The sequence below is a fragment of the Protopterus annectens genome, chromosome 3.part1, assembly GCF_019279795.1.
Source record: "Protopterus annectens isolate FY-2018-M chromosome 3.part1, PAN1.0, whole genome shotgun sequence".
Lineage (NCBI taxonomy): Eukaryota > Metazoa > Chordata > Ceratodontiformes > Protopteridae > Protopterus > Protopterus annectens.
Genome location: NC_056732.1, coordinates 502,069,185 through 502,082,803, shown reverse-complemented (window position 1 = coordinate 502,082,803; position 13,619 = coordinate 502,069,185). Strand labels below are relative to the sequence as shown.

Genomic DNA, 13,619 nt, shown 5'->3' with positions numbered 1-13,619 from the left:
ATTCTCAGTTTCTACACATCCATTCATTGATAACCCCTTCTTGTTTTAATCACAGCATCCCCTGCCTCACACCCAGGGGGTACAATTTTGTTTATACCCTTTTCAGATGTTATTTTATTACTTTTCACTATCAGAGAAGAAACCACTGCATGCACATCCTTATCTACTTCATCTTGACTTTGTTGTTAAAAGTATACCATAAACACACTTTAATTGAAATGATTCACAAACTCAGTTTCCTTCCTAAAAGTGAACATTCCTTGGTACACAGTCACAACCAAACTTATATGCATCAACTTCACAGTCGCAATTACTGCTGAAACTGGCTTTCAGAAACATTACACTGGGCTACTGCTGTTTGCTTAAAGTGCCTTCATACACCTGTCTGGCTCAGAAACTTTTCATGAAGCATCCTTATCAGAAAACAAAGATGAAGGGTTCTTACCTCTCCAATTTTTGAAAGGCCGTCTAATGCAATAACACTGGTGCTGATTGTTCAAGTCTGAACTTTGAACTAATTTCGGAAACAACAATAGACAGACACTGGTATGAAGACTTCTCAATACAGACCAACCTCTTAGCCTCTATTAGAGAAAGGAGGGAAAAACTAGAAATGTCACTGGGTTGGAAGGCCCAAACCTTTAAAGGGTCGAAGGCTCCAACTGTAAGGACGCCTGCAATTCAGGTATCTTTACTTTCAATACAGACCCAGAGAGAGAACTAATATCTGGTCCATCATCAGTACAGATGAATGCACCTGCTAGACTTGAAAATTAGGTACCAAACCCAACTTATGATCCCTCGAGTACCTGTAACACTAATTTTGATCCCTGACACTGGACAATAGAAGAAAAGACAAGCTAGCTACAAACAGTGAACACTCAGGATAAGTCCCAGAATCCATGGAAAATTAAATAATTTTCTTAAACTACTCTGCACTTTTAAGCATCAACTTAACGTTCAGCTTTTGAAAGCTCAAATATTTCTTTGTTTCTACCTTAAGTCACTTGTTAGTTAGAAAAGAACCCAAATCTTTCTACCTTTAAAGTTGTATAGTGTGCTTTAACTTTTTACAATGGTAACGGTCACTGACAGTGCAATCTGGGTCCGTGCAAAAAAAGAAAAGGCACGGGGAGTGAAAGTCCATTGGTGATGTCTGTAGGCTACACAGACATTCATTTATAAATGTAGTCATGGTGAAGGAAATGACCTAAACGAGAAAACTTTTTGTTGAACAAACAGGGTCAATAAAAGTGAAAATGTCAGAAATGCAGACAAAATTTCTTCCTCTAAAGACTGGAAGATAAACGACACTCAAAACTGAGAGCAGAAATGAGGAAGATGTGCTCCCGCATGACATGTACAAGGAAGCCATGCACATGCCTATGTCAATACATTCCAGAGCAAGACTTGCACTCTGTCACTTACAGGGAAGAAGGTTGCCACTGCTTTTGCAATTTCTTGATTGGAAGATGTGTAGATACTTTCAAGTCAATGCTGACTTTCATGTAAATATGATCACTAGTTTGTGTGCAGCTGTACACAAAGTAGTTAACAGTTTTGCATGAGAGTGCTTAGCTTTTGGTGGCAAAGCAGTGTTTGGTGACTTTTTCTACTTTCTTTTGCATTTTTCACAGTAAAATTAACTCTGCAACTATTCTTTTTTTCTGTAAAATAAAATCAGCAGTTATACTGTATTTTGTTAATGAGGCTTTTCTTAAAAGATGTTTTACAATATTTTAGTAATCAGGTATTTCTATCAAATCATCTTTGGATAAACGAAATTTATAAAACAGTAACCTGCCTGGGTGGTTTTTTTTTTTTTTTTTTCAGCCAGCTATCCCACTACCATTATAACATGTATATTTTAAAGGAAATCAACTTTTATAATAATTCAATAAATAAATTTGAATCTAATTGACATTATAAAAAAAAGTTGTGTCTTACCATAACATTCCATCTGTGTTGTCGATCTTCAGTAATCCTGGACTGTGGCCTCGGTTCTGAGCCTCAGAACCGACTTGGCCGTTATTCCAGCTCGTGCCTTCAAAAACTCTCGAGCTAGGCTCTACCCATAAGGCTCCTGACCAAATTACCTCAGCTTGAGTTTGCCTATGATAGTGACAGACAAGAAGTAATAGAAAAGAGACCATAACTGAGTCCCTGTTATGAAGCCAGTCTTTGGGAGTATTCGGTCCACCAAGAGTCCTAAGGCAGGAAGAAGGAAGGAGGGAATGTCAAGGATTAGTGAAGCTCGACAACAAAGATGGAAGATTATGATGAGTTATAACGTCTTTATCTGATGTTGTCAATCTTCATGTAATCCTTGATTGTGGGACAGAGTCCAAAGCTACCTGAATCTTGAGAAGTCTCATGAAAAAATATTCCTAAGCATCATCAAGCCAAATATGATGCACGTCCCCTAGAGACCTGGTCCAGTTTGTAATGAGTAATAAAGGTATGATGAGATGCAGAGGCTGAGCTCTAGCATGAAAAACTGTGGAAGTTGCTACGACTCTCATTGAATGAGCTTTCACCAGATGTGGAAGGTGAAGTCCCTTCTTGTTGTAAACAAAAGTAATACAGTCATTAAGCCATTTTGCCAAGGTAACCTTTAATACTGGATTACCTAAAGAGAGTGTAGAAAAAGCAGTAAACAGTTGGTCGGATTATCTGATGTACTTTGTTTTGTGAAGGTAAAAACACAATTGTCTGTGAACATCTAGTAAATGTAGACAGTACTCTCCCTTGTTGGAAAAATTAGGAAAAAAGACTGGGAGATGTAAGGTTCTACTGATATTTGACTATGAAACAACCTTTGGCAAGAAAGAAGGATTTGTCCTGAGGGAGATGCTGCCCTTATGAAATATCAAATAGGGAGGTTTGCAGAACAAGGCCTGGATTTCTGATATTCTCCTGGCTGAAGTGACAGCTATCAAAAATAAGGTTTGCTAGGACAAGAACTTTAAGTCACAGGTTGCTTATGGTTCAAAGGGAGAAGAAATGAGAGACTGCAGTACCAAAGGCAAATCCCATGGAGCAGGGGGTTCTTTAAAGGGAGACCTGAGCATTAAGGCTCCTTTCAAAAAGGCTTTACAAAGTTTATGAGACATAAGTGATGAACCGTTGAAGCCAATGTGAAAAAAGTTAGATATCACAGCAAGATGCATCCAAATGGTAGAAGCTAATGAGTCAGACAGAGTAAGGCTAAAAAGTCTAAAACCTTATCAACAGGTGCTACATACTGGTCAATATTACAGTCAAGTAACCATTTAGCAAATTTTATCCATTTGTAATGGGACAATTTTCTGGTTGGAGGCTTGTGGTGGGCTAGAATGACGGGAAGTGAGGGAGGAATGCCTGGCAATCATGGGAACTGGAGAAGCCACGCAGTGAGCTTGAGATGAAGATTCAGATGAACCATTCCCTTCGGGTGGGACAATAGGTCTAGAGCAGAGTCTAGAATCCAGGTTTTCCAAAGAAGATGAGGCTAAAGGAAGGGAAACGAGGCTTGTTGAGGCCAGAATAGGGCTATGAGGATTATTCTGTTCTTCCACCTGTTGGTTTTCTTCAAAAACTGACATATCAGAGAAGTTGGGGGGGGGGCATACAAAAGACTGGGGGGCCAATTGTGAAGGAGAGCATCTCTGGGTGACTCACCTGGGGGGGGGGGATTAGGGCAAAGTAACTACTGCACCTGTTCAGAGGGGATGCAAACAAGATCGCAGCATGGCTGGCCCCAGTGGCAGAATATCTTTCCTGCCACCACTGGATTGACAGACCAATCGTGAGGCATGAAAATGGTTCTGCTCAACTTGTCCGGAATCACGCAGGAGCTCCCCATAATGTGTATTGCTGTTAGAAAGTGGTTGAAGGAAATCACTCATTGCCATAGTCGGACAGCTTCGCGACAAAGAGGGTACGACCTGATTCCCCCTTGCTTGTTGATATACTAGACTACTGACATGTTGTCTGTTTGAATTGCAATTGTTCCAAAGGGGAGGGCATATTGAAATGCCTGCAGTGCTAAGAGCACAGCCTTCATCTCTAGAATGTTGATATGCAAGCTGGCCTCTATCCGGAACCAAGTGCCTTGGACTATCTTTCCCAGATAATGCCTCCCATCCTATCTGGGATGTGTCTGTGGTCACTATGGCTTGGGGCTGAGGAGGGACAAAGGGACGCCTTGAAAAGATTTTGCTGGAATGGAGCCACCAACTCAGGTCTTCCTTGCAACAATTGATCAAAATCAGATGGGACATACGTTGATTTAACAAAGCCCATTGGGAGGCCAGAAGCCATTGAAGAATTTGCATATGAAATTTGGCCAAGGGAACTACAGTGATAGAGGCTGCCACTGACATCAGAGTCTGTAAGATCATAGGTTCATAGGTTGGTACTAGGCTATCAGCCCTAGGGCCTATACAAGCCTAGCCATAACAATTCCCTGGCTATTTCTTCCCACATTATTTACTTTCCTGGACCCCTGTCTAGCAGGGCGATTGACGTGATCCCTGGGGTGAATTTCCTTTCTCCCATCCAATCGTCAAGGTTCCTCTTGAAGAGGTCCAAAGAGGCACTCTGCTTTACATGTATGGGTAATCTATTCCAGAGTCTGCGGAGTCTCTGGGTCAGGAACCTATCCCTCCAGCATGTTTTGTTTATGGTGATGACAAGGTTTAGATCCCTGGAGCGTGCAGCTCTGAGGGATTGGGATTTCTTTAAGTGTAGCATGTCCAACAGCTCTGGGTTTGACATGGCCTTGTATGTTAAGCAGAGATCGCCTCTGAGTAGACGATATGCAACAGAGTATAGCTGGAGTTTTTTAAGGCGGTCAGCGTAGGGCATCTGCTTTAGGCCTGTGATTCTTTTAGTGAGGTATTTCTGAGGCCTTTCCAGTTGTTGCAGATGTCTTGAGAGGTACATACCAAATGGGGCGTTGTAGTCATCTGCAAACTTTGTTAGCCAGAGTCCCTTAGTGTTGACCTGTACTTCAGAGAAGTAGATGCCAAACAAGATCAGTCATGTTGCAACTCTCTTGTTTTGAATAATCTGGTTTACCTGAGATCTGATCCTTTGGAGCGTTTCTAGGGGAAGTGATGCAATTCTGGTGACTGTATCTAGCATAGCTCCAATGAATTCTGGCTGTTGTTATGGTTCCAGATGGGATTTTTCATATGATTCCTAAGGTGGCACAAAGATGAAGGGTGGAACCTTGTGCCTTTACGAGTTGACGCCTGGTGGGAGCAGTAATCAGCCAGTCATCGAGATATGGAAATACTTGGAATCCTTGCAGTCTAAGATGTGCTGCTACCACTGCCATGCACTGAAACACCCTAGGGGCTGAGGTGACACCAAAGGGCAGTGCCCTAAACTGATAGTGACTGGCTCCCATCCAGAAGCACAGGAATCTTCTGGAGCACTTGTCCATTTTTATATGGGTAATATGCATCCTGAAGATCTATTGAGCACATCCAGCCGTTTTTTCCAAGAATGAAAGTATTGACTGTACTGAGACCATCCGGAGTTTGGTCTGTTGAACTGATTTGTTCAACTGGCTGACATCCAAAACGTGTCTCCAGTCCCCTGTTTTTTTGGCATTAAAAAGAACCTTGAGTAAATTCCAGATCCTTTCTAGTCTGGTGGGACTACTTGGATGACTCTTTTGTTGAGCAGTTTATGAATTTCTAAGACTGCTGCCTCCCTGTGACTGTGTGGAACGTCTGGGAGTCTTTTTGGTTTTGTTGAAATGGGAATGATGTAATTTCTGGAAATGATCCCCTGCACCCATTTGTCCATCATTACTTCTAGCCAAGAAGATTGGTGTAGGGATAATCGTCTCCAGACTGTTTCCAGAGAAAGGCAATTGGGCCACCATACATGAGCACTGCTAGGAGTTACCAGATAAAGAGACTCTGGACCCCTGGTTTTACGGGCCACTTCTGCCTCTTGGATGGTGTTTACCATTACTACTTCCCCCTCTGCCCTGGGGGAAGTCACTGCCACTTGAGTCTTGGGAAGGTCCTTGGGTCTTTTTGAACCATAGCCTCTCACTTCTCTGGTTCCTAGAGTAGGGCCATTGAGGAGTGGAGAAGCGTATGCCCATGGCAGAAAGGGTCTTCCCATGTTTCTTACATCTGGCTAGTGTGTCTTTAACCTTGGGGCCAAACAGGGATGATCTGTCAAATGTGCTGACGAAAGACGACTTAAATGGCTCCGCAAAGTCACAAGCGCATCCAGGCATGTCTCCTGATTGCTATGCCTGAACCTGCTGCTATTTTCTTCCCTTCAGCTGCATGAGCAATTAGCTTCATGGAAGAATTGGAAATCGATTCAAGGGTGGCGAGCTGAAAAGCATCCTTATCTCAGACCCCTTCAGCTACTGCTCCTGACAGAGTACGCAAAAGCTGTTTAATCATATCTCTTTGAAGCCTGGTAAAATGCACCATATAATTCAAGGACCTGAGAAAGAAAGTTGATGCTTCCCAAACCTATCTATAGTCCTAGACACCTTATTAGGAGGATGGATAGTAGGACTTTTTTCCACAAGTTCCTTTTTAGTGGCTACTGCTACCACCATGGCAGCTACAGCAATACCCTTGGCCCAGTATTGCTCATCTTTAGGGGCAGACAGAATCCAATCAGGTCTTTTGGGGATCGGTTCAATAAAGTCAGAAATTTTCCAGGCGCACTGAGAAATCCATTTTATAAGATTGTCAGTGGGTGGAGAGATAAAAGAGGTAGAGGGCTGGGTGGGAAAAGCCTCAGGGTATAGTGATTCCTCTAAGGAAGGTTGAAGGGTAGTCCACCCACCCCTCTGTTTCAGGATTTCCAGGATGGCCCCGTAGGAATCATCATCAGGGGGTAACCTGGGTGAAATTGCCCCTTCGCTGAAATCGGTATCTTCCATGAAAGACTCTTCAGGGGAGTCCAAGTGCTTCTCTTGCACTTTTTCTTTGAAAGTACCTATTCGGTGGGATGCTCCATAGAGGTAACTGAAGAAGATATCACCAGGGTGGATTGTTCCTGAGGCTTTTGCGCCCTCTTTCCCAGGGAAGAGATTGGAAGAAGCTTTGGTCGACGGGATGGACAAGTTACTTGGCCTGACAGGCATGGCATAGACTGAGTCCCCAGTAGACTAGGCAGTCTCCATAGCTCGAAAGCCAGGCCCCCCCCCCCCGTATAGGGATGGGAGCCCAGAACTGATAAAGACTCCTTTTGAACCGTAGTCCCACCCCACACCGAGGAAGCCACCTCCAAAGCAGAAGCCAGAGTCAAACTTATATATGCAGAGGCATGGTGGGCTCAGAAAAAAATCGAAGTCGAACCCTGCCCTTCAGAACCGGCAATGAAGCCCCAACCCCAGGAGGTCTCCGGTTCCAACAAACTAGAAGAGCTCATGGCAACTATCGGTGCCAGAGAAGGAGTTCTGGCTAGCACCAAAACAGTCGAAGCCAGGATGGACAGTGCCAGGGGCTCCAAAAACTCAGCTGGAGTCCGGGGAGGAATTTGCATGGGTGTAGAAGAAGGCACGGTTCCAGAGCCAACCTGGCTAAGAACTGAAGATGGAGACAATCCCCTTGCCATCAGGAACTGGTCGACCAGTCTTAGTGCCCGACTTGGACAGGCTCTTAGTCGACCGAATAGAGGAGGCCAATGGAGATCTCGGTGATCGTTGCTCAAAAAAGGGACTCTGAGGACAGTCCGCAAAAGGGTCAACTGAGGGAGAATATGATGTCCTTAGTAAAACAATCAGTTGTGACTCCTTTGGTACCGAGAGTTCAGCTGGTACAGAAGCTCAAGGTGTCTGTATCGAAATCTGATCTACGGTTGTTGGTGTGGGTGACAGATTATCCTTTCCCACCGGTGTCAAGCAGACAGTTGACACTGTGGGAGACTTGGTCAATTTAAGAGGTGGTTCCGAAGATACTGCTGGAACCAAATAAGATCGCTTTCATTTTGATGAAGACAAAGAGGAAGAGCTGGCTTCAGTTTTGGGACCAGGGATAGCCTCTTAAAAATCAGACTTAAGAAGTCCCTTGAGAATAAGTTTATTTTTACGCTCTATCTGGGTTCTGGTGGAAAAACCATGACAGATAGAGCAATCTTCTTGGAGATGGACAGCACAGAGACAAACACAAAAAGTGTATCCCACTGAATTCGGCATTTTTCTCTCTCACTTTTGGCACTTCTTAAAACCGGAGGTGCCTTCAGAGGATTTGTTGGCCAGTATAAAAACTAAAGCCTCCTGACACACGCAAATACCACAGACACAGTACAGAAGAAATCCAAAGGAAAGAAAGACAAAGTTTTTTTTTTTAAATAGCAAAGGAGGGGAAATTACTAACAATGGTAAAGACTGCCCGAAGGTAAGGGGAGGAAAGTACCAACAATGGTACCTTAGATGTAGAAGGTAGAAAAGAAAGAGGAAATCAATCACACGCATGCTTAAAAAAGGAACTAGAGGAGCAGGTAGACAAAAGGTAGAGAAAGATACAGAAATAAATGGCTAGCTTACTTCAAGCATTTTTGGAAGGCACGAGCTGGAACAACAGCAGAGTCGGTTCCACAGCTCGGAACAGAGCCCACAGTCAAGGATTACTTGAAGACTGAAAACAGATGCAGTATTTTCTGCTAGCCGTAGCTCTATAAAGGAAAACACAGTGATAACGGAAAGCAACGAACATTACCAGTATTTTGCTCCTACTACTACTTCACTAATCAGAAAATACCTTAAATATTAGACAAATGTTTAATTCCTGTTTTAGAAAGAACATTATTAAGAATGTCTTATTCTAACACTTATTACTGACACTCATAAGCACTGCAAAAGTGTCCTCCTCAGATGATGGAGGGCACCAGACCTTGTGAAACCATGTCACTAGCTATTACTGATCTACATTTATGTAGGGTTGCCACCTTTTAAGTGGGCCAAAGTGGGATGTGGGGGTGTGGCCAATGACACTGGCCACACCCTCTACCATGACATCACCACAGCAGCTGTGAAGGAGATGCTGTTATGGGTACGATGGATGGCTGCTGGAGTGGCTAGCTGGTTGGTGGGAGTAGCAGCTGGATGGATGAATGACTGGATGGATGGCTTGATGGATGGATGGCTGGCTGCATGAATGGATGGATGGCTGGATGAATGGCTGGCTCATTAGGAAAACAAAAAAAACAAATCTCAGTCGTTTTTTAAGCGGCTGTAGATGTACTTAAAACAAAGCGCTCCTACAGCAGTGATCTCTGCAGGGCTCTTCCTGCCCCAATCCCCACCCCTTTCATGAACTGCAGTCAATTGCTGCACGAATTAAAGCACCCAGACCTAACAAGCAGCAGTTTTTCCTGCAGGTCCAGGTTGGTGACGTAACTGAATTGCCATGGAAAAGCCAAAGTAATTTTCAAGTCCCACTACTTTGCACAGCGGGCAACGGGATGAGGCAGCTCAACCCGTGAGTGTCCCTCTGACAACGGGACGGGTGGCAACCTTGCATTTATGCAAGGACCAGTGTTACTCTATTACTGCCAAATTTCTTGGCATCGGTTATGGCAGCTTTTCCATAACAGATGTCAGGACCAAGCTGTGAAATGCTTAAGCAGAGAAAACAGCTCCACTTGGGGCGTGGCTTAGGTTTGCTTTCTTAGGTCTATGTGCATTTTATCATGGTTTACACTAGCCGGACATGCATTAATCCCCAGGTGCAGAAGATATAAAAAAGCTAAGCTAAAGGTAGCAGGAAAAATATCTCAATTGTACATGCACTGAGTAAGACTCTTCATAACAAATCACTATAAATTCAAATAAAAACAATAATGTGCTGCAGGATTTTAATCTAGATAATTTCAAGTACTCTTACTTGGGAAATAGACAAAGAACCATCTTACAATGAAGTGCACAACAAGAAGGAAAATTATGTGCTTACACGTTTCCATATCCCTGTTCTTCTCAGTTACTTTCTTCAATATTTTCTCATGCAGACTTTCAAAACTTGTCTGTTTCACAAACACTGATAATTCTGCATCATTCCCATCTGAGCTCAAGGATGTGGATGACCTTTTCTTTTTGCTGGATTTGAACAACTTCAAGTTTGATGTTAAAGGGATTTCCACTTGTATGGTATGACTATCAGATGACAGTGCTAGTGATGTTAAAAAAAAACAAAAACAAAAAAATTTTACAAGCATATCTTTGTCCATTTCAATATTGCACACTAAATTATTTATTCTATTTGCTGTGTGATGTTTGCTCCACTGCACCTTTTATCAGGAAACTTCAAGGTTGAAGACACAAGCAACAGTGTTACAAGATAATTTTGAAATGTATGCATTAATTAAAATCAGGTCAACATACTAAGTGTCACACAGCAATGTAAAACAAAGATAAAGGTTAACAAAATATCGTACCCCACTAAACTATGGTTATCAAACTACAGTATCCCACTAAACTATCTGCAGGTCAGTAGAATTTTTACAAAACTATAGTAACCAGATCACCACAGGCTAGGACAAGTAAGTTCAACAGAATAGCTAGCTTAAAGCAGTACAAACTCTAGTTCAAACCCTTGAAGATGAAATTCTGTATGACAATACCTGTTCAAATTCTTCGGTCTACCATGTAATCTTATAGAATGTAGAGTTATGGGACAGCTCATAACAGCAGACATACAAGTTTTAGGATCACAGATGCAGGATTTAGATACCTGCACTGGAACCTTCTGTCAAAGGGGGTGCTAACCCTTAATCCTCCTGCACTTGACACTACTGTTATGAGCCACGGCCATTAGATGACAATGTCACTATAAAAGAAAGGAACCAGCTTACTTATTTCTAATCTTTTATTCTTTTACTTGGTGACAGAAGAGGCAGGCAGAAAATACACCACAAAATGCTTTTTTTTTTTTACATGATGAAATCAATAAATACAACCTGTGCCTATAAGACAATCCAAATAAAGCATTCTGATGCGACTAAAACCATGCTCAATTACTAGCATGTGATGAATATTAAATCACAACAATACCCAGACATTATGATCTACCTCAACAAGAAAGAGTTAAGTAGACTAGTAAGGGGATCTTGTTAATTCATAATGGTTACCTTGCACAGTGTACCAGGAAGCATCAGTGAGGGAGTCTATCTTTCAGCCATGATTCCAATACCTGAACATCTACCACTACAAACAAATCATACATCTATGCTATATACATCCATAAGGAATACTGCATCAGGACTTGCATCAACTGCAGTGGAAGCTACAAAGAACTGCAGAGTTAAGGTTCTATAATGACTGTAAGTCTACATCATTCCCTGCACAACTGCAATAGCTACAGCCTGCATTACCTGTGGATTGAACACTCAAGACTTTAAACTTTTGAGAAAGTGTGGCTGGATAACCACGTAAGAGACATTCCTGAACAGAACTACTACTAAGTAAGTAGTACTATATTTGGTAGACTGATGGCCAGCTTCCTCAGACAAGTGTTTCATTTTACTTTTTTTTTTTTTTCTTTTTTTTTTGAAGTCATTTCATATATGAATTAGCAAGCAAGCTGGAAATGATAAGGTTTATTAACTGACAACTCTGTTTTCCCTTCCCCTTGATGAAAGTAGCAGGCTAGTATTGAAACATTTTCCTTTGCACACAGTCTCTCAAAACCTTGTAACTTCAATAGTGTGCAAAATTTGTTCCCTATTTTCCTGTTAAGGAAAGAAAAATAGAAGCTAAATAGATTGATTCCAAGTAAATTCAGGGACAGCCTTATGCATAAAGGACAGATGTGGTCCTAAACATGTCTTTCTCCTTGTGAAAGACTGTAAATGACTGCTTATAACATTAGGGCCTGCAATTTAGAAAGTTACTAGAAACCATCTTTTCAAGATGAAAATCTCGGGTCAGAAATAAATAGTCCAAAGGGAAGCAAGTCAGCTTCTCTAATACAAAATTTATATCACAAGTTAGTTTGCATCTTTTTAGCTATTTTAAGTAATTTAAGTTTTTCCAAATCAGTGTTTTGTTGTTTCGGAATCTAAAGCATCTAGATAAAGTGTTGTAATCATTTCAATCCTTTATTTAGTAATTCGAGTAAGCAGCTGTTTTGCCTGTTAGACTAAGTTCTGGAATTAAATTTAGGTTGTCTTTTTCTGACAGAATTGAAAACTAGGCTGAGTTACATAAGCTCTGATTGCTTCCAGGTAAGGATAGGTTTGTAGTTAATTACTGCTGCTGTTTGAAGCCGAAAAGCTTTAGTCAGGCCTTAAGACTCTGTGTGCACCAGTCTCAGGCTATTCAATGAAAGCAAAGACACTGAAAAAATTCCTACCATGTTGATTCCTTGTATTCTAAAGCCCTGTGTCTGTCGTATGCCAGTGCAGGTATAAGAATCCTACATCGGTGATCCTTACACTCGTAGATCTGCTGTTCTGGTAAGCTATACTACTACTCTTCATTCTAGAGAATGTCATGCAGGATTTCATCGGCAAGGACTTGTAATAGATTGTGTACTGCTGATGCTAGCTATTCTGTGAAACTTGTCCTATAGCCTGTGGTGATCTGTTTACTGTAGTTTTGTAATGGGCTTACTGGGTACAGTATTTTGCCAAGCATTATCTTTGCTGCGGTAGCGTTGTCGCCTCACAGTAAGACGCTGTCCGGTTCGATTCTCAGCTAGAGCGTCCTCTGCGTGGAGACATACGTGAATGGGCGTACCTTCGTTGAAGGTTGTGCGTCAGGGCTGGTAACTCGGCACGTAAAAATCAACTACCAATCATTAGCAGACCGGAGTTCCGCTGTGGCGACCCCTAACCGGGAAAAGCCGAAAGACAACAACAACAACATTATCTTTGTTTCACCTGCTACATGACACTTGATACTAAAATTGGGTACACGTGTCAAGTACAAAACTATAATTTTGCAAATTTATGCCCAACAAACCTAACAGTGTTGCACCTCTTTACATGGCCTTACTGCAGATTGTGTTTGGAAGCTCCGTCCAGTCAGATCACATCTGTTCATATCTTCTGCCTGTTTACCGCATAAGTCCAGTACCATGATGGAAGGCCAGCTTGCTTATTTCTCTTTTGCTGACAGCCTCCTTAAGCAGTGCCATAACTGCATTATGCTCAAAAATAACGAATGCTTACTTAACACAAGAAATTCTGTTTGAAATAGATGCAAATATTTAACAAATATGGAGGCCTTACTCTCACAAAACATGGGCTGTAAGCAGTGCATACAACTTCCACACTCTACACTAGCCCACACTAAAATGTCTTATGCTGGGGCTGCAAAAAACAATGCCAAAGCTTCCTAAACATGCAAAGAGTAAATCACAGTTGAAATCCAGCAACACATCCCTTTCAGGCACACTATCAACACAGAGTCACAGAAAGTCAGACTTTCCCAGATCCAATACATTAGACCAGTATGTAAATAGAAATGTTTTAGAGAACGGTGACACTGCAGTCAGGCACACAGTAATTTTTTTTTTTGTTACTGGATCTCAGATACTTTAAAGGTCTGTAAGACCTTTTCACAAACAAATATGACCCATGCAGGGGTGAGCAACCTGAGATGGAAAACCCCAAAAGATATGCTGGGACATGTCAGACCTCTCTATACA

The 13,619-nt window shown here is 42.0% G+C and overlaps 1 protein-coding gene across 1 annotated transcript in view; it reads right to left on the bottom strand.

Moving 5' to 3' along the window:
- The window catches only part of PHF20L1 (PHD finger protein 20 like 1), a 2,880,694-nt gene that overhangs the window by 625,448 nt on the left and 2,241,627 nt on the right, over positions 1-13,619 (bottom strand). The window contains exon 14 of the mRNA XM_044066227.1: positions 9,924-10,139. Within this exon, the coding sequence (XP_043922162.1) occupies positions 9,924-10,139 (216 nt within the window). The remainder of the gene's footprint in view (positions 1-9,923; positions 10,140-13,619) is intronic.